Genomic DNA, 25,084 nt, shown 5'->3' with positions numbered 1-25,084 from the left:
AAGTTGAACAAGCTGGGTCCGGGTCCAGCACCTCCGAATTCCAATCCCCCTCCTCGCGCACCATTGAAAGATGCTCGTGTCAGGGTCATTATAGTTTAGCATTTTTAAATTTGTTTTATTTTAATATTGCTTTCAATTGTCTTTTATTGGTTTCATTAATAATTTTGTAAATTTGAGTTTAGTTTTTATTATGTGAACAGGCCTATTTAGTTTTTATACAATTTACTTTCAGGTTTAATTTTAGTTTTAGTAGCCTAATTAAAGTTAAGCTGAATTCACAGAACACTTCCAGAGCGCAGGCCAAAGACATTTCCATTTAAGCTTATTGACGCAAACCTCTAGCGACACAAAATTAAAGCATGCTAAGATTGATTAGAAAACGATTATTTTTCATTAGGCTATTTTTAGTTAGGTGTTCAATAACTGCTATTGGTTTGGTTTTGTTTTATTTTATTTTTTCAGTTATTTTGAACATTTTTTAATCTTTCTTTCTTTCTCTAAATGCCTTTTAGTTAAATACAGTTCTTGATACAACATATTTTTACAAAAGGTCCCCAAATGTTTGTGCATATGCTCATTTACCCCGTTTGATCACTTGCCGGATCCGTCAACCCACTTTATTTCCGGGACCTTGCAATTTACAAATGAAACACTGTTCATAGCGTTATAAATGATAAAGGCCAAATAGGCTATCTAGGATGCATGGCTAAAAAAATTAAAAATTCTGTGTCTCCCCCACGTTTTCTCTCTATAAGACTATAATCTTACCTTTCAGAAGCGCTTTAAAATTCATCAGACATCACCAGTTGCAAAAGTTATTCATGTCCGTATAGCTTTATTCATTTTGATGACATTTTTGGAAGTACATGGGTAGGCTATATTTCCAAGGGTGGTTTGCATTGGGTTGACGCCGCTCAGGTAAGGCACAGCGCGGTTAATTTAGAGTTTGAATAACTAAGGGGTTATAATTTGTTGATATGAGTGCAATAATTCAAAATAATGCCCAAAAGATACATTAAATATCTGTCTTTTTTTGACTGTGGACGCGCCAGCCCTGGTTGTGGCAACCTCAGAACACTGGTACAAATTATAAATGGTACAAAGATAAAAAAATGTACCGTTTAGGGGTACATTTAGCTTTTGTACCTATAGTTTTGTCTGATAACACTGATGACAGTTAGACTGAGCCAGAATCGAACACAAGTCTTTACTTTGCTATATTTTAATTTTCTGCAGGTATTTGATCCATTGTATATTTCACATGCTTGCACTGTTTTGCAGAGTTTAAGCTGTTTTATTTTTTTTAACAAAAAGACCAGTCTTTATAGAGTTTCGGTTCTTTGTATCCTTTGAACAACAATAAACAAATGGCTTATTAATTGCTTGTGACTGTCAATTATTTGATTTGTCATTTTTAAAGTATCTATCATTTATCATCATCATGTGACTTCTCAAAAAAATTAGTCTTTAGCTCAAGGCTATGGTGTTGACACACAGAAACATTTCACATGCATCCTTAAATTTGCATGATTTGCACTGATTCAAAGTGGAGTTGGTAGTATATTTTAATGTTTTGAATATTTCTTAGGACAGAAATATAAATGTGACATCACATAATATCCTGTGAAACATATCGTTGCTGTTTCTAAATAATTTTGCATGCTAAGTCTAGTGTGACTTTAACCAGAGTTCAGATGCGTTTTTATTACAATTTTTGGAAGGTTGATTTTGTAAGATAATTTTCTGATTATAAGCTAATTTCAATAATCAACAATGTGGATTTGAACCATGATTTAAATTTTCACTCTTTCACTACTAAATATGTTAAAATGCAATGGAGCCTTGAATTATATGACATTAGGAATATATTGGGAAATTGGAGGGTTATTGTAGATAAGGGGTTAATGGGGTATAGTATAATACATAAGGATAAATAGAGTACTTTACACATGTAAGAGTTAATGGGGTTTTATATAATATGCTAATGGTACACATAACAGTATTTAAGGGTTAATGGGGTATGATACCATATGTGAGGGTTAATTTGTTATGGTACGGTATGTTAGGGTTAATAGGGCATGATATGTAACATTAATAATGTACGGTATGTCTTAATTAATGGGGTATGGTCTTATATCTAAGAGTTAACAGGTTATGGTGTGGTATGTAATGGGGTAATAGGGTATGGAATCATATGTAAGGGTTAATTGTTTATGGTAAAGTATGTAAGGGTTAATAGGGTTTGGTATCATATTTAAGGGTTAATTGGTTATGGTAAAGTATGTAAGGGTTAATGTGATATGATATCATATGTAAGGGTTAATTGGTAATGGTTTGGTATGTAAGGGTTAATGGGGTATTGTGTAATATATAAAGGTTAACTGGATATGGTATGGTATATAAGGGATAATAGGGTATAATATGTATCATTAATAATGTATGGTATGGCATGTAAGGGTTAATGAGATATGGTACCATCAAAACATGAACGTAGTGTCCGTGACGTCAACCGTGATGTCAACCGTAGACTCCTGAAGAGTTTCTCAGGGGGGCAGGGTTTCATATTTTTTTGAAGCACCCCCCTGGGCGCCGCTATTGGCTAGCGTACCCCCACCTGCTGTTAGCATTCCATTGACTCCCATTAATTTTGGCATCACTTTGACAGCGAATTACTTTATATCTGAGGCGTTTAAAGACCCATTTGTCCATTCATTATTTCTAAAGAAACACGAAAATGTATAAAAGGCCCCATTCCCTTGTATCTTACGTTATGGTTCTGTAGAAGCAGTTTTTGTAAAAAATAGGCTAATGATTGCGTCATAACCAGCAACTCAATGTTGCACAGTAGAGAAATTACCGTATGGACAGGAGGAGAAGCTCCCAGGCAATCTTTTACTGTCTATGAGTCTATATGGGACAGGAGATAGCCTCATATCTCCCAGACTGGAGACGGGCTAATGTTAGAGGCCGAGGGTGGAAAGGGCCTGATGTTGAAGGGCTAGACTGAAGAGAGCCAGATGTTAGAGGCCCAGGGTGGAAAGGGCCTGATGTTGAAGGGCCAGACTGAAGAAGGCCTGATGTTAGAGGCCCGGGGTGGAAAGGGCCTGATGTTGAAGGACCAGACTGGAGATAGCCAGATGTTAGAGGTCCAGGGTGGAAAGGGCCTGATGTTGAAGGACCAGACTGGAGAGAGCCAGATGTTAGAGGCCCGGGGTGGAAAGGGCCTGATGTTGAAGGACCAGATTTGAGCGAGCCAGATGTTAGAGGCCCAGGGTGGAAAGGGCCTGATGTTGAAGGACCAAACTGGAGAGGGCCTGATGTTAGAGGCCCAGAGTGGAAATGGCCTGATGTTGGAGGCCTGAACTTTGAAGGCAAAGGCCTGGTTGATGCACATGTATCTATACCTCCAAGGATCCTTCCATTGCAACAGGCCCCAGGATGGCCAAAACTTTCTCTTCCTCTGTAGGGAGAGGAGGATCTGAATTGATACCCCATCAGTGTTGTTTGCTACGTGCCTCAGCCCTCTGTTTTTTCACATTTACGAAGTCTGACTTCTTCTGGGCTTTGTCCATAGGCAGCATCATTTATTTTTTTGCGCGATTTCTGCCCAGATTTTATTTTTGTTAGTACTTTTAATACAGTATTTTTTCAGCCTTGAAAATAGCTTGACTTTTTTTTATTTTCCAACTCCTCTAAAAGAACTGCAATTTAATGCTTTAAAAATTGGGGTTTTCATTTCATTTTCATTAACACTTGGCTGAATGGCAAGAAGACCTAAATAGGAAAAATTGAGCAAAATAAGCAACAGGTGTCCACAACACTACATCACAGTTTTTAAAAAAACAAAACAAATTTTAACTCTGTATGTGTATACGAATATAATGTATTGCAGAACAAATGAATAACTCGTTATTACTTGACTCCTACGTAACGTCATTTCAAAAGTGTAATTAGAGTCGAAGAAAAGACCAGAAATTAAACCAAATTACTGTAGGTGGCGGTATGTGTTCATGGCTCCAGTCAGTCATTAGATCGAAGAAGAAGAAGAATGACAGTTCAAACCAACGTAGTCTGAACGATGGATCTGCGACACAGGTACCATGGTTTCAGGGAACAGTTGTGACTAGCTGGTTCATTTCCATAATGATGCATGGCACTATGGTGGTTAATCTGCGAGTTACGTAGTTGTACGGGAAACGCACCCCTGTGTAGTAAATGCTACTCCATCTGAAAGCAGGTGATCGAGATTTACTATTAATCACAAAACCGGCTTTACTGACAAAATGCACATGACAATCGTGATTAATCGCGATCGATTAATCGTGCAGCTCTTCTGATGAAATGCCAATTTCAGCCTCGCACCTCACTCATGATTTGTCTACACAGAGAGAGAGGAGAGGTGCCAGTGAATAAATAGGAAAACAAAGTAACTTGCATTACTTATTTGAAAAAGTAATTCAGGTATCTTGTTGTAAATTTAAAAGTAATGGGTAACTTTACTAGTTACTTGAAAAAAGTAATCTGATTACGATCATGTTACATAGTGTTATACCAACACTGGTCAGAATACTTTGATTAAGCCTATAATATGTAAAAAAAAAATTATAAATACCTTTTTATAGTAACTGTTCAAATCAGTTAATTTTACTGCGCAATATGCATTCCAAATTAATCCATCATTTATATATATAAAAAAGAATTTATATATATATATATTCTTTTTTAATTAAATCACACAATACTCCGATGTGAAGTTTCCTGTTCATTGGCCACAAATCTCCTCCTCCATGTGTGTTGTAAGACTGGTTGTGCAACTGTTCAGATGCCTGTGGCTGGTTTATAAACGCAACCTGCGCTGACTCTCCATTTAAAAGTGTTCAGTGATTTCAGTCACAGGTCTGTGTTTGGTTATTATTATGAAGTCAACTGATTTTTCAAAGACATGTATTGTCTTACCACGCATTTACTGTGCACAGCACAGTCAAAACACAAAACTGTGGCTTTGTGTATCTATTGTGGCAGCATGTATTTTTTTATCTACTGGAATGTGTTGGGTTCGATGTCATCAGAATACTGGAGCACAAGATTTTACAGGTAGGTTCAGACAGACTTCCATTAAAAAAAAAAAAACATTAAGTACATCGTAAGAAGACAGTCAGCAGATTATACCTTTAACTTTATCCAAGTGCTTTATGATTATAGTTAAATTATAATTTAAAAATGAAATCATTAAAAAGGGCAGAAAACTAAAAATACAAATACACATCTAAATTAAATGACTGAACAAAAAAATGTAAGAATGTAGGAAATGTAGGAAATATGCTTCAAAGACTGGGGAAAAATAGGGATAAACTAAAAAAAAAACTGTCGATGACTTACTGATATGCAGCCATCTTGGGCCTATAAATAAAATCTCTACAAATATACTAATAAATATATAAATATTATATTATAATATATTATATTCGAGATGTCTGGAACGCATTAGGTTAACATTTAAATAAACGAGCGTGTTGCCTATACAATTGCGAGTCATTCTAAAAGGGAACATTTCAGCACTTGACAAATGTATAGCGACTCCTATAGCACGCTCTTAAAGGTACAGGTTGTAGGACCTGCCACTAGAGGGTGAACTATCAAAACAATAACAATCGTGTGATTTGATGACGCTAAGAAGGAGTGTGAAATGATGGGATTTGTTGTCTTCTACCCAACCGCTGATGGCCATCAATCAGACGGAAAGATAAATCATGCATTTTAACACGAGTAGATTAAATTCAGAGTCAATGCAAAGACACGATCAGACTATGGATCAGATGCATCATCGTGTGGGTCTAGAGACGCAATGCCCCGCGTTTGGCGTATATGCCCCATAATACTAATCTTGTTGATCGTTATAATAGCATACGTTTTCTGTAAAGATACAAATCAAAACAACTCACCTGTCGAGTAATACACAAGCGAGATCGGCATCTCGTTCTAGTTAAAGTTTGTCGCGAAGCCACTTCCGCATTTGTCCACAACACTGTTGTCATGTGGTTTCTATGTCAGTAAAGGCAGTAACAAAGGGTAACTAACTTCATTGACAGGTGACTGCACTGCCCCGTGTCACTGTTTAGAATGGGAATTTTCTCATGATTTACAAGTAGTTGAAAACATTTGATATATTGTTAGTAATCAGCTGGACAAAATATATAACACTAGCCTAGTGGTGTTTGGATATTTTACTGCAAATATCTTACAAATTGTACCTTTAAGTGCTAAGATCAATGGTTATTGGGAAACCAGGGCTAGCGCGAGCTCAACCGCTCTAGGCAAAACCCTACTGTGCAGCCCCCAGTTCACATTCACAATTAAACACGATCTTTAAGATGCATGTGGAAGACTGGAGATTTAGTTTATTGGCACAACTGCATTAAAATTAAGCAGACACGGGCGTTTTTTCTGATTGTTATTATATAAATATATTTTCCTACTGCAACATAAAAAAATAAATTAATAAAAAATAACCATATAGCTGCAAAAGCAAATTAAGTAGACCTGAAGTGGTCATGGAAAGATTTGGGAGAATTCTCGATAAACAGCTCGCAGTTGTTCATTACACGGAAAGCACAAGCACTAGCGGCGCCAGTATTTTTTATTGTAGGTGGGCCTCCATAAAACTGGTTGGGTCAGTTAAAATAAGCAGGAGTTTCCTCCTGTTGTTCCTCTGAGCCTTTCTTGCTGAATTTAAAATAAAATAAGCTGCTTTGTTTGTTTACTTTTCAATGTAGCAAAACTGTCTGTGTCTGCCAACGTCATTAATTTCATTGGATCACTTGCTGGTGACGATGCAGAGTCCACACGTGTGGTAGAAGCAGCTGATTGGCTGAGAAGCTTTCTCTCAAAGCTTTCTTCGGGCTGCTTATTGGATGAACCGCTAGAATGAAAATCACTCACTACTCATAGGCCTGGGCCAAAATGGGTGGGTCCGGACCCAATGGGAGCGCCCCGGATGAGCACAAGTCTCTGTAGTTAATTTTTAATAGAGACATAAACATAAGCCCCTTTCACACTGCACGTCAGACCCGGCAAATTGCCGGAACATTGCCGGGTCGCCTTCTGTGTGAAAGCAAACACATCGCGGGATTGATTCCGGGACTGATCCTGGGTCGGGGACCTAGTAACATTGCAGGGTTCAGTCCCGGAACGAGCGATGTGTGAACAAAAGCCAGATCAAATGCCGTGTTGTAGTGATGACGCACGTTATCGCGTGACTCTTTTACCAGGTGTTTTGAAGGAAGATCATAGTTCGCGACGAAAAAATATGAGCAAACTGTAATGAAGCAGAGATCAGTTAGTTCCTCACTTTCTGCGCTGACGCCGAGATCGTTCGGCACCTTCAGTGAAAGTATAACGTGCCTAACGTTTTCGACTCGTACATTACATGTCACTCCCTGATGTGACGTGTCGTTACGGTACCTTTACAGGTTGTGTGTGAAAGCACGCACATATACCGGGTAATCACTGCAGTGTGAAAGTGTAAAATCAAGCGACCTATGAACAATTGCCAGGGGACACATTGCCGGAATCGCAGTGTGAAAGGGGCTATAGAGATCTGTTCAAGCCGTGCTCCTTGCCGAAATCCCTTCTCAAAGTTGAACAAGCTGGTGTCGGGTCTCGGGGCTAATCACCTGCCTTTTTGGTGTGTGTGTGTGTTTGGATGGTTTGACAGCTCACCGCGTCTGCTTGTTTGTGTTTTCCCCGTCTCCCTTGTTTCCCCGTTGTTAACCTTAATTGTTCGCCACCTGTTCTCTATGTCCTTCTAATTTTTTCCCCTTTATTATTCCCTGTGTTTCTCTGTCTATTGTCAGACTGTTGTTACTCGTACCAATAGCTCTGATCTTCTAGCAGCTCTTTGTACTCACCTTGTCAGAGATGTATAGTAACGAAGTAGAACTACTTCACTACTGTACTTAAGTACTAAAAGGCGGTATCTGTACTTTACTAGAGTATTATTTTTTTTTCTCCTACTTCCACTTTTACTTCAGTACATATTTTCGATGAGTTTAATACTTTTACTCCGATATTTTTTTTTATGTGCTGCATCGTTACTCGTTACAATTATAAAAATGTTACGAATCATTCCATTACAAACAGAACTGTAGATGGCAGGTTTGATGAAGCTGGCACATCATTGAGCGAATCAAGCGATTAAGAAGACTGCGCGTGCTGACTGAACTGCTGTGAAGAGAGAGATGAACACCGAGCCGAGCCAGATAATGACTCGATCACGAGTCAAGAACCGGTTGCATCGGTTTTCCGATCACCAGTAGTTCTTTCTGACAGTTGGATTCAATAAACCAGTTGAAGAAAACGGTTCACCGGTTCTTTTGCGCTCGACGTAATGGCGTCATTGGCGTTGACTGCAAGCCTTCGGTTTACCCGCGCTCATAACATTACGTTAGCACAGAATCAGTTCAGAATCAATCACTAAAAAAATCAGTTCGGTTCAGACACTCTGTGTGTCGGTTTGCTTTCACGCTGAATCACACATGCGCAGAATCATCAGCTCCAAGGTTCTCGAATCGGACACGTCTGACAGAAACGGTTCTTGACCACTGATCTATAATATAAGTTATATATGTATAGATCAGTGTTCTTGACTCGTGAACGAGTCAGTCTGTTGTTCGTTATCTGGCTCGGCTCAGTGTTCATCTTCAGTTCTCTCTTCACATCAGTTCAGTCAGTGTACTGTTTGAGTAAATGAATTACTCCGGGATATTGGTTTGTTTTAACTCAGAGGGAGTGTCAGCCACATTAATTAATTTGTGGATTAATGCTTATTGGAGACGCGAACCGTTTAAAACGATTCAGTTCGATGTGGTGAACTGTTTCAAAAAGATCCGGTTACATCGAATGATTCATTCGCGAACCGGATATCACAACCTGCTTTGTTTTGAACTTACAACAGACACGGAAGAGAAGACAATGCTGAATAAAGTCTTTGTTTTCTTTTTTTTTTGGACCAAAATGTATTTTCGATGCTTCAAAAAATTCTAACTGACCCTCTGATGTCACATGGACTACTTTGATAATGTTTTTCGTACCTTTCTGGACAATGGAGGGACTGAGAGCTGTCGGACTAAATCTAAAATATCTTAAACTGTGTTCCTGAGGTCTAACGGGTTTGAAACAACATGAGGGTAAGTTAGTGATGGCAAAATCTAGGCCTCGTGTACCAATGAAACGGTTGAACCAAATGTGCCATATTGTTTCGAGGCTTCGAATCAATCCGACACCCGTCTCAACGGTGACACCTAGTGATCACTTGCAGGTGTTGATCTGAAACAACCTTGACGAGCCATTAAAAAAATGTGTTGTTTTTTTATTATTATAATGTTCTAATATGTGAAGCTTGTAACCTATAGGCTCCTCACTGTGCATAATGTTATTTTGGTCATGAAAAATGAATATTAATAAAAGAAATCAAGCCACAATGTCTCACTTTTTTAGAGATTTTTATTCAAAAATATTAATTTATCTGCTGTGGAAGGACTTAGCCTACTTCTTTTTTTACAGATAATTTCTCCAGCCTTTGAAAAAATCCTCTCACAAGGGACACTTGTTGCTGGCATACAAAGATATTTTTTTGCAAGGACATACAAATGAGGAAAGATTACTGCTCTCTCTTTCCAGTAAGTTAGTGGATCATGAGTTCTGGGCAAATACGCATCGTTGATGTATTTTTTCACTTCCACTGTGGCATCAGCTGTAGCATTGTGTATCATCTTGGTTTGATGGATGCGAGTATCAAAAAGTTCCCATAAACTGTCCTGTGTTTCTACTGGTGTTGATGTTGATGGTGATGGTGATGGTGATGATGATGATGATGATGGGTGTGATGTTGACATTTCTGGGTCTGAATAAAAATGAAAACAGCAATTAGTAACAAATCCTAAACTGACGGCATATATGAAGGATATATTATATTACATGATTCAGATTACATAACATAACACAGACTGAAACTGCTCACCAGGATTTGTGTTTGAACGCATCAGTGAAGCACACTCCAGTGTGATATGCTTTTCAGCTTCCTGGGCTTTGGCAGCATTTCCAAATGCCACATTTTTGAACCTTGGGTCCAGCAGTGTAGCCAGTGCCAAGGCTCTAAAACTCTCATAACCTCCACAGTGCAGACCTTCTTGCAGATGTGAGCCAATGAGCCAAAACAGGAGAAACACATATTTATAATAATGACAATAATATGACAGTTATGGCCAATCACATGGGTAGTATGGTCATTGTGGCCTACCTAATTGAACAGTTGATTCCTGCGTTGCATTTCCTTTTTTCTGTGCAAGCTTGTGCTGCAACATCCTGTACAGTGGTATAAGCTTTGAAGCAGACACTCTCTTTTCCTCTGACATCTCTGTTGTTGCGAGTTTGAATGGTTGCAGTATTGACAATGATTGTTCAATAATGTCATAATCAATACTTGTCAGGGGAGCAGTATCATTGTTTAAGTTGGAAAGTGCAGCAGCCACTGGTTCACGTTGGTCATACAAAGGCTGCAGATCCTTCACCACCATGTTTATAAGAGCCTCATCCAATTCCCTCTGTCTGACTTTTAAAAGAGAAGACAAAACATACTTTCAGACAAATACATTGGAAAAATACAGCTTCAATTAGTGCACATCTATTAAAAGTATAGCCTACTGGTTCATTATTTGGAAACCTTCCAGTGTTTATAATCAGTGCTTTATATAACTTATAAACTTTATAAACAGTGTCCCAAAAGGTTGTAATTATATTTCAATTATAATTATATCCCAAACAATGCATACCTTGCTTAGATGGCCCAGCAGTGTCAGTAGCAGGCCTAGGTACAGGGGGAATGCCATCCTCTGCACCCTGCAAAATGGCAGGATGAGTGCTCCTCAAATGGCGCATCATGGATGATGTATTGTTGCAGTAGGCTAGCTGCCCATCACAATACACACATCTCACTTTATTTGGGGTTTCTAAATGGAAATGCTCCCACACCACAGATGTACGGCATCTCTTCTGGGGAGCTTCCATTTTATCTATTTATCCAAATCTATCTATCTATATATGAATCAATCTATGTATCTAGATATGTATCTATAATCTATGTATCTATATATGTATCTATCTATAATATATGTATTTATATATGTATCTATAATCTATCTATATATGTATCTATTTATAATATATGTATTTATATATGTATCTATAATCTATCTATATATGTATCTATCTATTAATCTAGCTGTCTATATATATTTATATCTATGTATCTATTAATGTGTCACTATATGTATACTCTGTCTGTCTCTAGCCTCTCAGTCAATGTGTTGTGTAAATTTAAATGTAAGTCTAAATTGCCTATAACTAATCAAATCGCACTGTCACTATATCACCAATGTCACTATATCACCAAAAATCCGCTATCTCAAAGTCAAACTCCTCTCACAAAAACCCACGAGGTCAAAATGCGTTTATTTCACTTTTATACAGATGTGTGATTGTGTGGTCTGTTCCCGACCGTTCCAATCAAACGCTGATTCGGCGGACCACACCTGATGAAACAATTAGTGAAACACTTCGAGGCTTCGTTTGGTCATAGTCACGTGACATGGGTGTTTCGAATCACGCTTCGGATCAGTGTTTCGACACATCTGCGCTTCGGGATCTCGCAAAGCTTCGGAACGACTGTTTCGCTTCAGCCATCCTTAGGGTAAGATATTAATGACATAATTTAGCAAATTGGGCGAACTAATACTTTAATCTGTTTTTTGTTTACAAAAAGTTACAGTCAAAGGAATTGTGATTGTCCTTTAGGTTAATCATTTGAAATAGTAAAAACAATATGTTCAAACTTTTGACTACTTTCTTTAATAACTACATAACACAATACTTGTACTTTTACTTTCAGTACTTGAGTAGTAAATTTTCAAATAGACTACTTGCAATACTTAAGTACAAAAAATGTTGAATACTTTAGTACTTCTACTTAAGTGTGGTGCTTAAAGAGCACTTCAACTTCTACTCAAGTCATTTTTTGATAGAGCACTTGTACTTTTACTCAAGTCTAAGTCTCTAGTACTTTATACATCTCTGCACCTTGTCGTGTCTTGTCCTCAGGCTCCAGTGTGTTTAGCTGATTTCTCTGCCCTTGTTCTTACAAGCCCAGAGCTCCTAGTAGCTTCCAGCTGTCATCCCTCCGGTCTCTGCGGTTATACGTACTACTGTGGAACATTACTCATCTGCTTTGACTCATCTGCTACTCATCCTCTCACTACGAGTGAAACCTGTGAAACGTGACTCATCTGCTTCTCATCCTCTCACTACGAGTGAAACCTGTGAACCGTGACTCATCTTCTCTGCCTCCTCTGCTTAAATAAAGCCTCGAGTTTACCCGCATCTGAATTCAGCCTGCTTTCTCCTGACAGCTGGGTGCGGGTCCAGCACCTCCGAATTCCAATCCCCCTCCTCGCGCACCATTGAAAGATGCTCGTGTCAGGGTCATTATAGTTTAGCATTTTTAAATTTGTTTTTATTTGAATATTGCTTTCAATTGTCTTTTATTGGTTTCATTAATAATTTTGTAAATTTTTGTTTAGTTTTTATTATGTGAACAGGCCTATTTAGTTTTTATACAATTTACTTTCAGGTTTAATTTTAGTTTTAGTAGCCTAATTAAAGTTAAGCTGAATTCACAGAACACTTCCAGAGCGCAGGCCAAAGACATTTCCATTTAAGCTTATTGACGCAAACCTCTAGCGACACAAAATTAAAGCATGCTAAGATTGATTAGAAAATGATTATTTTTGATTAGCTATTTTTAGTTAGGTGTTCAATAACTGCTATTGGTTTGGTCTTGTTTTATTTTATTTTTTCAGTTATTTTGAAAAATTTTTAATCTTTCTTTCTCTAAATGCCTTTTAGTTAAATACAGTTCTTGATACAACATATTTCCACTAAAGGTCCCCAAATGTTTGTGCATATGCTCCATATAATGAATTAAACCTTTTTAATCTTCGGAAGAAGGAGGCGGGAACCGGCGGACAAGCAAATGAAACTTTAAAAATCAAAATAAATACAAAACAGCGCACCAGCCCCTCACGGACGACTGATGCGCACAAAATAAAATCAAAACACAACTAAAAGCCCAGGCCTGGTCCTCTCTCGTCCTTCAGTGTCGTCGCTCCAGGTTTATATCCTTCCATCTCCTACGTGGGACTCAAGACCGGCGGGGGGTCGCAGGTGTCGCTGATTTCCCAATCATTATCAGCCTCATTCCTTGTTCCCACGTCCCTCGGCCCCGCCCCACTCGCCACATACCCCCATCGCCCCTCGCAGGCCGGGGGGTACCCTCGAGACTGCGCTCTACCCCCCCTCCCTCCGGGGGGGACCGCTCACGGGGACCTGCGGGAACCTGGGGGTAGGACAGACGAGGCGAGAGAAAAGGAGATGGAAGGAGTAGCGACAGAGACGAGAGAGGGGAGAGAGAAAAAAAATAAATAAAAAATTCCGGTTCCCAGACGCACAGCTGCTTGGCCCTCCACTAGCTGGGCAATCTCCTCCACGGTGCCTGGCGGTGGCACTGGACGGCCCTCGGCGGATGGCACCACACCCCTCCGCCGCCGGGTGGACGGCGACGGCTCCTCCGGTTTTGGGCAGCCGGCAGGAGTCCCCCGTTCCCTGCTCCTCCGGATTCCTTATTCCACTGTAATGAATTAACTCTTCATATTCGTCCGGAAGAAGGAGGCGGGAACCGGCGGACAAGCAAATGAAACTTTAATAATCAAAATAAACACAAAACAGCACACCAGCCCCTCACGGACGACTGATGCGCACAAAATAAAACCAAAACACAACTAAAAGCCCAGGCCTGGTCCTCTCTTGTCCTTCAGTGTCGTCGCTCCAGTTTTATATCCTTCCATCTCCTACGTGGGACTCGAGACCGGCGGTGGATCTCAGGTGTCGCTGATTTCCCAATCATTGCCGGCTCACTCCTTGTTCCCACGTCCCTCGGCCCCGCCCCACTCGCCACACTCCATTACCCCGTTTGATCACTTGCCGGATCTGTCAACCCACTGTATTTCCGAGACCTTGCAATTTACAAATGAAACACTGTTCATAGCGTTATAAATGATAAAGGCCAAATAGGCTATCTAGGATGCATGGCTAAAAAAATAAAAAATTCTGTGTCTCCCCCACGTTTTCTCTCTATAAGACTATAATCTTACCTTTCAGAAGCACTTTAAAATTCATCAGACATCACCAGTTGCAAAGGTTATTCATGTCCGGATAGCTTTATTCATTTTGATGACATTTTTGGAAGTACATGGGTAGGCTATATTTCCAAGGGTGGTTTGCATTGGGTTGACGCCGCTCAGGTGGGGCACAGCGCGGTTAATTTATAGTTAGAATAACTAAGGGGTTATAATGTGTTGATATGAGTGCAATAATTCCAAAGAATGCCCAAAAGATAAATTAAATATCTGTCCTTTTTTGACTGTGTACGCACCAGCCCTGGTTGTGGCAACCTCAGAACACTGGTACAAATGATAAATAGTACAAAGATTAAAAGAAAAATACTAATATGTACCGTTTAGGGGTACATTTAGCTTTTGTACCTTGTGATACCAGTGACCTATAGTTTTGTCTGATAACATTGATAACAGTAAGACTGAGCCAGAATCGAACACAATGACAGAGCAGTCTTTATTTTGCTATATTTTAATTTTCTGCAGTTATTTGATCCATTGTATATTTCACATGCTTGCACTGTTTTGCCGAGTTTAAGCTGTTTTATTTTTTTACACCAAGACCAGTCTTGATAGAGTTAAGGTTCTTTGTATCCTTTGAACAACAATAAACAAATGGCTTATTAATTGCTTGTGACTGTCAATTCTTTGATGTGTCATTTTTAAAGTATCTATCATTTATCATCATCATGTGACTTCTCAAAACAATTAGTCTTTAGCTCAAGGCTAAGGTGTTGACACACAGAAACATTTCACATGCATCCTTAAATTTGCATGATTTGCACTGATTCAAAGTGGAGTTGGTAGTATATTTTAATGTTTTGAATATTTCTTAGGACAGAAATATAAATGTGACATCACATAATATCCTGTGAAACATATCGTTGCTGTTTCTAAATAATTTTGCATGTTAAGTCTAGTGTGACTTTAACCAGAGTTCAGATGCGTTTTTATTACAATTTTTGGAAGGTTGATTTTGTAAGATAATTTTCAGATTATAAGCTCATTTCAATAATCAACAATGTGGATTTGAACCATGATTTTAATTTTCACTCTTTCACTACTAAATATGTTAAAATGCAATGGAGCCTTGAATTATATGACATTAGGAATATATTGGGAAATTGGAGGGTTATTGTAGATAAGTGGTTAATGGGGTATAGTATAATACATAAGGATGAATAGAGTACTTTACACATGTAAGAGTTAATGGGGTTTTATATAATATGCTAATGGTACACATAACAATATTTAAGGGTTAATGGGGTATGATACCATATGTGAGGGTTAATTTGTTATGGTACGGTATGTAAGGGTTAATAGGGCATGATATGTAACATTAATAATATATACGGTATGTCTCAATTAATGGGGTATGGTCTTATATCTAAGGGTTAACTGGTTATGGTGTGGTATGTAATAGGGTATGTATCATATGTAAGGGTTAATTGTTTATGGTAAATTATGTAAGGGTTAATAGGATTTGGTATCATATTTAAGGATTAATTGGTTATGGTAAAGTATGTAAGGGTTAATGGGATATGATATCATATGTAAGGGTTAATTGGTTATGGTTTGGTATGTAAGGGGTTAATGGGGTATTGTATCATATATAAAGGTTAAATGGATATGGTATGGTATATAAGGGATAATAGGGTATAATATGTATCATTAATAATGTATGGTATGGCATGTAAGGGTTAATGAGATATGGTACCATCAAAACATGAACGTAGTGTCCGTGACGTCAACCGTGATGTCAACCGTAGACTCCTGAAGAGTTTCTCAGGGGGGCAGGGTTTCATATTTTTTTGAAGCACCCCCCTGGGCGCCGCCATTGGCTAGCGGACCCCCACCTGCTGTTAGCATTCCATTGACTCCCATTCATTTTGGCATCACTTTGACAGCAAATAACTTTATATCTGAGGCGTTTAAAGACCCATTTGTCCATTCATTATTTCTAAAGAAACACGAAAATGTATAAAAGGCCCCATTCCCTCTTATCTTATGTTATGGTTCTGTAGAAGCAGTTTTTGTTAAAAATAGGCTAGCGATTGCGTCATAACCAGCGACTCTCTGTCGCACAGTAGAGAAATTACCGTATGGACAGGAGGAGAAGCTCGCAGGCAATCTTTTACTGTCTATGAGGCTATCGGGGGGACGTGGAGGCATAAAGTCAAGGGAGATATTTAATCAGAATACTTACCAAAATTAGCTCCTGTTCACGCTTGCCTTCTCTGCAAGATTCGGTGGGTGATTCAGATTTCTCTTGGCACAGTGATTAGAACACTTACAGGGTGCTCACGTGACATCTACGTCATCAAGCTCAGTTTGAGTCTGCACAGTACGCTCGACCCCCAGGAAGTGCGTGCTTCTAATGGACTTCACTTGTCTCCGTTGAATCCAATGGGGTCACTCTGTCCATTTCTTTTACTGTCTATGGTGTTTCTGAAGCCTAAAGTGTGCAGAGCTGGCAATCGCCATCTTGGAGGCGCGTCACCGCGCAACTCTCCCGGACAATCGAAAATGGGCAAAAAGGCGATAGCTGGTTGCTGAAACCACACCCACCTAGCGCGACAGCGGTGACAGCAGCGACAATCCACCTGTCACTCAAGTGACCACGCCGTTATTTATGCATAACTTTGAGGCTTAATATTGTTTAAACGGATGAGTTTTAAAAAAAATTCACTCCCCTCACAGTTGTCATGACGGGCAAAATTAGCTATAAAGACCAAAACCATTTTTTGCACCAGGCTGTAAACATGTTTTTTTTTCTGCTTTAAAGTTGGCCATTTTAACATGGGGAGTCTGCGGGACTGACTTCCTTTTGCAGCCAGTCGATGAATTACAGTTTAAGTCACTTCTTTATTGGCTTCACAAGAGAGAGAGAGAGAGGGTGGCGCTCGGGTATCATATAAGGGTTAATTGTTATGGTACAATATGTAAGGGTTAATAGGGTATGATACTGTATGTAGCGTTAATCTATGGTATGTAACGGTTAATGCGGTTAAGGGTTAACAGGGTATTGTATAATTTCTAAGGGTTAATTTGGTAAGGTATCATATGTCAGGGTTAGTCCAAATGGTTATGACATGGTATGTAAGGGTTAATGGAGTCTGGTATAATATGTAAGGCTTAATGGGTTATCGTAAAAAAAAGAAAAATTATATGGGTGAATGGGGTATGTAAAATTAATGTATTATATGGTATCTATCTACCAAAGTGAATTGCATTTTACTTCTGCTCCTGCTGCAGAACTGACTTCACTTCTGTTTTGATCTTCTTTGCTCTGCAGGGCTGGATTAGAGGCTGAAGTAAACTGGTTTGTAAACGAAGCTGAAGAGGAGGTGAGCCGAACATGTGTACTAAATCATGGCCTAAAGCTGGCAAAGCACAAAACAATAACTAAAGTCAGACAATCTATATCAACTCTTTCATTAGGCAGTGCCAGCCTGCTCCTTGAGACATACCATAAAGAAAGAAGACCATCTGAAGAGAAAGTTTAGCTTCTTAGTTCCTGTTCTGCAGTGGCGTGATTCTTTTAGCAATTCACATTGGCAAAAGCTCCAAAATGAACCGTTGCCATATGGCTGGAAGGACCAGTCTTTCTATGGTAAATGTACTGTAAACACCAGCACTACAAACATGGAAACAAAGCCATAATTATTATTTTTTTCTTCTTTTAACACAGAAATAGGCAAGACGCTTTCCCTGCTCTCACATCCTGCCAACAGTCATTTGTTTGAGCAGAAAATGTCAGATACCTGTGTGCGTTGCGCTGTGGTGGGTAACGGAGGTATTCTGAATGGATCCAGGCAGGGGAAAACCATAGACAGTCACGATTATGTTTTCAGGTTTGTGCATTCCATTAGAAAAATTCATTATACCTAAATCAAAAGATGACAGAATTTAAATTTTTTGGGTGAACCATGTTAGCATGACTACGTCAGACTTCATACTTCCGCTTTCAGTTCGCTTCTGTACTCAGTCTGAGATAGCGAACCATCTCCCAGTTTTCCTCCAGCTCCAAACCAGCCAGCCAATCAACGAACAGAGGGCAGGCTGAGAGCTTTATGTAGACGCTAAGCGACAAATTTAAGATTGTAGTTTAGGTTAGGGAAATCGAAAACAACAGCTGACATGGAGACACAGGATGCTATTTGCTCTGTTGTAGAGAATATTCCCGGATTTGCCAACTGAAGCCTGAACAAGAAGAGTGTTTGCTTCACATTTTGAATGGAGGTGGTGTTGTGGCCCTACTCCCAACAAGTTTTGGGAAAAGTTTAATTTATCAACAATTACTGATCATCAGCGAGAAACTGGGGAGGCAAGTCGATAATTTTTATTGTGTTCGCCTTGGTTGCTCTAATGGAGGATCAGGATAAAGAGGCAGCGAAACATGAACTGTGTTCCATTTGACATGGTATCTACACAGTGTTTACTCCTCCCTACTCCCTGAGCAGGGGGAAATCTGTTGAAGTTTACTTCACTTCGGAAATTTCATTCACGGATTTGCGTTGCACAATGTCCGCCTGCACACACGGACAAGTGTGACATCATATACCTCTGTAAATCAATACAATTTAAATTCACGTCTCACACACTTCAGTGCACTTTGAATGGAACATATACGTTCACTTTGAACTGGAATCATGGCAGAATACCCTGTGATATCCACTTCGCAGGGCACTCATGTTCGACTAGAACTAACGTCTGAAGCAATAAGAGAAACGTACAAAATGTGCAGAGCAGTGGGGCGCAAGGACTGGAATTGAGATCCGATGGCTTAAGGGTGTTACGGATCACTCAGAGACAGAGGAGTAACAGATGAAGTTAGTATTTATTTTAAAGACACAAGCAGAGGAGCAGGAAGTGAGGAGTGGATGGGTGTTGGGATCCGTGCCGGGAAGGTAGTGACCACACACACGCACCGTAGGGGTTTGGAGGATCTTGGAGGCAATCCTTGGAGAGAAGATGGGAGAAGAGTCTTCGGAGGTTATCCTTGGAGAGAAGGTAAAGAGGAGTTAGTCCTAATAGTTAGCGCACAGGAATGATCTTGTCGCGAACGTGACCGGACAATGACTAGGTGCGTGTGTGTGGCTTTTATGGTGCTGTGGTGGATGTCTGGTGATGAGGATCAGGTGGTGATGGTTAGAACTCAGGTGAGGGTGTGCGCCGTGATTGTGTGGAGGTTGAACCTGGCGTGTTTGTGACAGTACCCCCCTCCCCAGGGCCCGCTCCTGAGGGCCGGGGACCCCGACGTCGTGGTGGGCGTCCTCTACCCCTGGGAGCTGGTCGGTTGGGGTGTCTGGAGTGGAAGGTAGCAAGGCGGGGTCCAAGATGTCGTTGCGTGGGACCCAGGAGCGTTCCTCTGGACCGTATCCTTCCCAGTCCACTAAGTACTCCAGCTGCCCACCATGCCGCCGGGAGTCCAGGATGTCCTTGACCGAGTAGGCTGCGCCGTCATCTAGGAGGAGAGGAGGGGGGGCTTCCGTCTCGCCAGGTTCTGTGGAGGGAAGAACAGAAGGATGGTGAGGTTTCAAGAGTGAGACATGGAAAGTGGGGTGAATCCGGTACTCGGGGGGAAGTTGAAGTTTGTAGGTGACCGGATTGATCTGCTGGGTGATTGTGAACGGGCCAATGAACCTGGGACTGAGCTTGCGGCAGGGTAGACGCAGGCGGATGTCCCGGGTAGACAGCCAGACCTTCTGACCGGGTTGGTACTGGGGGCCTCGGAACGGCGAAGGTCGGCTGCCGTCCTGCGTCTATGGAGCGCCCGTTGCAGTTGGTGATGGGCCGCGTCCCATACCCTCTTGCTCTCCCGGAACCAATAGTCGACCGCGGGAACATCAGAGGGCTCTCCAGACCAGGGGAACAGAGGTGGCTGGTAGCCGAGTACGCACTGGAAGGGTGTGAGTCCGGTTGTGGGTTGACGGAGGGAGTTCTTTGCGTACTCGGCCCACCCCAGGAATTGGTTCCAGGAGTTATGGTTGCCGTAACAGAAGGTACGGAGGAAGCGTCCGATCTCCTCGACCTGGACTGTAATATGCTCTGGTCCCCTCCCTGCTTACTGTGGTGACGAGATGCAAAGCAGATTGTCATCACTCAATGGCTGGATGTCTAAGTGGTGCCCACAGAATAACATAGGTTTCATAGACAATTGGACGAGCTTTTGGGGCAGACCTGACCTGTTTAAAAGAGATGGTCTTCATCCCTCTTGGGGTGGCGCCACTCTTCTCTCTAGAAATATGGCAAATAGTCTTAGTGTTTATACTTGACTAACTGGGGCCCAGGTCAGGAAGCAGACAGACTGGCTAAACCGACCGTCTGCTAGCTGCCTCCCATCACAGAGGTCAGTTAATTCTCAGCACACAGAGACTTTTTCACCTAGATATCACACTATAGAGACTGTGTCTGTTCCCCGAACTAGAAAAAACAAAAAACGCCCAAACCAAGTTAAGATTAACAATTTAATTGAGGTTCAACAAATAAAAAACAGAAGCAATATGGATAAACAAATGATAAAGCTTGGCTTATTGAATATCAGATCCCTTTCTACGAAAACACTTTTTGTAAATAATATGATCACTGATCATAATATAGATGTACTCTGTTTGACAGAAACCTGGCTAAAACCTGATGATTACATTATTTTAAATGAGTCCACCCCCCAAGATTACTGTTATAAACATGAGCCGTGTCTAAAAGGCAAAGGTGGAGGTGTTGCTTCAATTCATAACAACGTTTTCAGGATTTCTCAGAGGTCAGGCTTCAAGTATAACTCGTTTGAGGTAATGGTGCTTCATATAACATTATCCAGAGAAACAAATGTTAATGATAAATCCCCTGCTATGTTTGTACTGGCTACTGTATACAGGCCAACAGGGCACCATTCAGACTTTATTAAAGAGTTTGGTGATTTTAAATCCGAGTTAGTTCTGGCTGCAGATAAAGTTTTAATAGTTGGTGATTTTAATATCCATGTTGATAATGAAAAAGATGCATTGGGATCAGCATTTATAGACATTCTGAACTCTACTGGGGTTAGACAACAGGTTTCAGGACCTACTCACTGTCGAAATCATACTCTAGATTTAATACTGTCACATGGAATTGATGTTGATGGTGTTGAAATTATTCAGCCAAGTGATGATATCTCAGATCATTATTTAGTTCTGTGCAAACTTCATATAGCCAAAATTGTAAATTCTATTTCTTGTTACAAGTATGGAAGAACCATCACTTCTAACACAAAAGACTGCTTTTTAAGTTATCTTCCTGATATAACCAAATTCCTTAGCATATCCGAAACCTCAGAACAACTTGATAATGTAACAGAAACAATGGACTCTCTCTTTTCTAGCACTTTAAATAAAGTTGCTCCTTTACGCTTAAGGAAGGTTAAGGAAAACAGTTTGACACCATAGTATAATGAGCATACTCGCACCCTTAAGAGAGCAGCCCAAAAAATGGAGCGCAGCTGGAGGAAAACAAAACTAGAGGTATTTCGTATTGCTTGGCGGGAAAGTAACATATCCTACAGAAAAGCATTAAAAACTGCTAGATCCGATTACTTTTCTTCTCTTTTAGAAGAAAACAAACATAACCCCAGGTATTTATTCAATACAGTGGCTAAATTAACGAAAAATAAAGCCTCAACAAGTGTTGACATTTCCCAACACCACAGCAGTAATGACTTTATGAACTACTTTACTTCTAAAATCGATACTATTAGAGATAAAATTGCAACCATTCAGCCGTCAGCTACAGTATCACATCAGACAGTCCACTATAGACCCCCTGAGGAACAGTTCCACTCATTCTCTACTATAGGAGAGGAAGAATTGTATAAACTTGTTAAATCATCTAAACCAACACCATGTATGTTAGACCCTATACCATCTAAGCTCCTAAAAGAGGTGCTTCCAGAAGTCATAGATCTTCTCCTGACTATTATTAATTCCTCATTGTCATTAGGATATGTCCCCAAAACCTTCAAACTGGCTGTTATTAAGCCTCTCATCAAAAAACCACAACTTGACCCCAAAGAACTAGTTAATTATAGACCAATCTCGAATCTCCCTTTTCTGTCCAAGATACTAGAAAAGGTGGTATCCTCACAATTATATTCCTTCTTAGAGAAAAATGGTATATGTGAGGATTTCCAGTCAGGATTTAGACCGTATCATAGTACTGAGACTGCTCTCCTTAGAGTTACAAATGATCTGCTCTTATCATCTGATCGTGGTGTATCTCTCTATTAGTTTTATTGGATCTTAGTGCTGCGTTTGACACAATTGACCACAACATTCTTTTGCATAGACTTGAACACTTTGTTGGCATCAGTGGAAGTGCATTAGCATGGTTTAAATCGTACTTATATGACCGCCATCAGTTCGTAGCAGTGAATGAAGATGTATCCTATCGATCACAAGTGCAGTATGGAGTACCTCAAGGCTCAGTACTAGGGCCGCTACTCTTCACGCTTTATATGTTACCCTTGGGAGATATCATCAAGAAACATGGTGTTAGCTTTCACTGCTATGCTGATGATACTCAGCTCCTGACTGACAGGGCCCACCCACCTGTCAGTCAGGCCCATCCAGTCATTGGCCTCACAATGTAGCCTAACAATATTCAACAATAATGTATTTTTGACACAAACATTAGTAAGTTGCTCTGTTTCATTTTAGTTTAACATACTTAGCTAAACTTCAGTGTCCCTCTGTGAAATGTGCTCATCGTTGTGAAGGGGGATGGGCTGTTCGCAATCTGACTGCGAAATGCGCTATGCGGGCATTTCATCATCACCATGACAACCAAACAAGAATCAAGAAACATTAAGATTTATTTTTATAGGTCAAGTATTGTGATAATCGCAACAGAAGGAGTAAATTATGTTGCAATTATCACAATACTTGACCTATAAAAATAAATCTTAATGTTTCTTGATTCTTGTTTGGTTGTCATGGTGATTATGAAATGCCCGCGTCAGATTGCGAACAGCCCATCCCCCCTTCACAACGACGTGGTGCACATTTCACAGAGGGACTCTGAAGTTTAGCTAAGTATGAAAAATGAAACAGAGCAACTTATTAAAGTTCGTGTCAAAAAGACCACGGCTGCCGCAGGAGGAAGATGATGCAGATGTTCAGGAGCCTCAGCCATCAGTCAGTAGTAAGGAGCTGAACAGCTCTGCTTGTGATTACATTAATTCAGCAACTAGAAAAAAAAGTATCAAATGGCAGGGCATTTCCATCACTTGTGGAGGTGCTCGATGCATGCCCATGCGATATCTTTCCAAGAATGAACCGTCTCCTGCGAGTCCTCATCACACTACCAATAACAAGCTGTACTGTCGAATGTTTCTTTTCCACTGTAAATCGGATAAAAACTAGTATCAGAGCAACAATGTTGACACATAGACTGAACTATTTGTCCCTTCTCTCATTTGAGAGAGAATTGACTGAATCCTTGGGCTATAACGAAGTCATTGCAGTGTTCAACTCAAAGCCCCGTCGTCTCCTGTTATAAGCGCATCAAAAGTAAGCCAATCTACGTTTACTATGTACACTAGTTGCCTAGTTAATGTTGTTATATAACGTGGTTTATGTGGCCGCTGAGCCAGACCAAGCATTGTTTTTACACACTGTCCACTACTGTCCTGCTGATTTAATGATGGTGTTTTTTCCATCTGTCAGATGCGCGTGTGTGTGTGGTGTGGCCGCGCGCAGTGGAAATGCTTATCGTTATGTTCTTAACACTGCTTATGATGACATGATACATGCCTGTGCTCTCATTAAACTGTGGTTTATTCAAGAAGCAGGTGTACTGTAGTTGTGTTGGCCTATTTTGATAACAGATGCATTTTAGGCTTTGCCCACCTGATTTTCTCTGGGCCCACCTACTTTGTGATTCCTGGCTACGCTACTGGATTGAATAGTCGATATAAAAAACTGGATGACGAGTAATTTCTTACTGCTAAATTCTGAAAAAAACAGAGGTGTTAATTATAGGACCTAAAAACTCCGCTTGTAATAACCTAGAACACTGTTTAAGACTTGATGGTTGCTCTGTCAATTCTTCGTCATCAGTTAGGAACCTAGGTGTGCTATTTGATCGCAATCTTTCCTTAGAAAGCCATGTTTCTAGCATTTGTAAAACTGCATTTTTCCATCTCAAAAATATATCTAAATTACGGCCTATGCTCTCAATGTCAAATGCAGAAATGTTAATCCATGCATTTATGACCTCAAGGTTAGATTATTGTAATGCTTTATTGGGTGGTTGTTCTGCACGCTTAGTAAACAAACTACAGCTAATCCAAAATGCAGCAGCAAGAGTTCTTACTAGAACCAGGAAGTATGACCATATTAACCCGGTCCTGTCAACAGTGCACTGGCTCCCTATCAAGCATCGTATAGATTTTTAAATATTGCTTATTACTTTATAAAGCCCTGAATGGTTTAGCACCTCAGTATTTGAATGAGCTCCTTTTACATTATAATACTCTATGTCCGCTACGTTCTCAAAACTCAGGCAATTTGATAATACCTATAATATCAAAATCAACTGCGGGCGGCAGATCCTTTTCCTATTTGGCAACTAAACTCTGGAATAACCTACCTAACAGTGTTTGGGAGGCAGACACACTCTTGCAGTTTAAATCTAGATTAAAGACCCATCTCTTCAAACTGGCATACACATAACATACTAATATGCTTATATCATCCAAATCCGTTAAAGGATTTTTAGGCTGCATTAATTAGATAAACCGGAACCGGAAACACTTCCCATAACAA

General features: G+C 40.1%; 1 protein-coding gene across 2 annotated transcripts in view; it reads left to right on the top strand.

Annotated features, from left to right (window-relative positions):
* st6galnac2 (ST6 (alpha-N-acetyl-neuraminyl-2,3-beta-galactosyl-1,3)-N-acetylgalactosaminide alpha-2,6-sialyltransferase 2) overlaps nucleotides 1-25,084 on the top strand; it is a 162,671-nt gene that overhangs the window by 2,736 nt on the left and 134,851 nt on the right. Inside the window, exons 2-4 of one of the 2 annotated variants that reach the window (XM_059550426.1) lie at nucleotides 17,578-17,629; nucleotides 17,724-17,895; nucleotides 17,974-18,136. In XM_059550426.1, coding sequence (XP_059406409.1) covers nucleotides 17,578-17,629; nucleotides 17,724-17,895; nucleotides 17,974-18,136 — 387 coding nt within the window. The remainder of the gene's footprint in view (nucleotides 1-17,577; nucleotides 17,630-17,723; nucleotides 17,896-17,973; nucleotides 18,137-25,084) is intronic. The other variant, XM_059550408.1, reaches the window with a different exon arrangement.

Source organism: Carassius carassius, chromosome 1, assembly GCF_963082965.1.
Source record: "Carassius carassius chromosome 1, fCarCar2.1, whole genome shotgun sequence".
Lineage (NCBI taxonomy): Eukaryota > Metazoa > Chordata > Actinopteri > Cypriniformes > Cyprinidae > Carassius > Carassius carassius.
The sequence above is the reverse complement of the archived record's forward strand: the minus strand, read 5'-3'. Positions and strand labels throughout refer to the sequence as shown.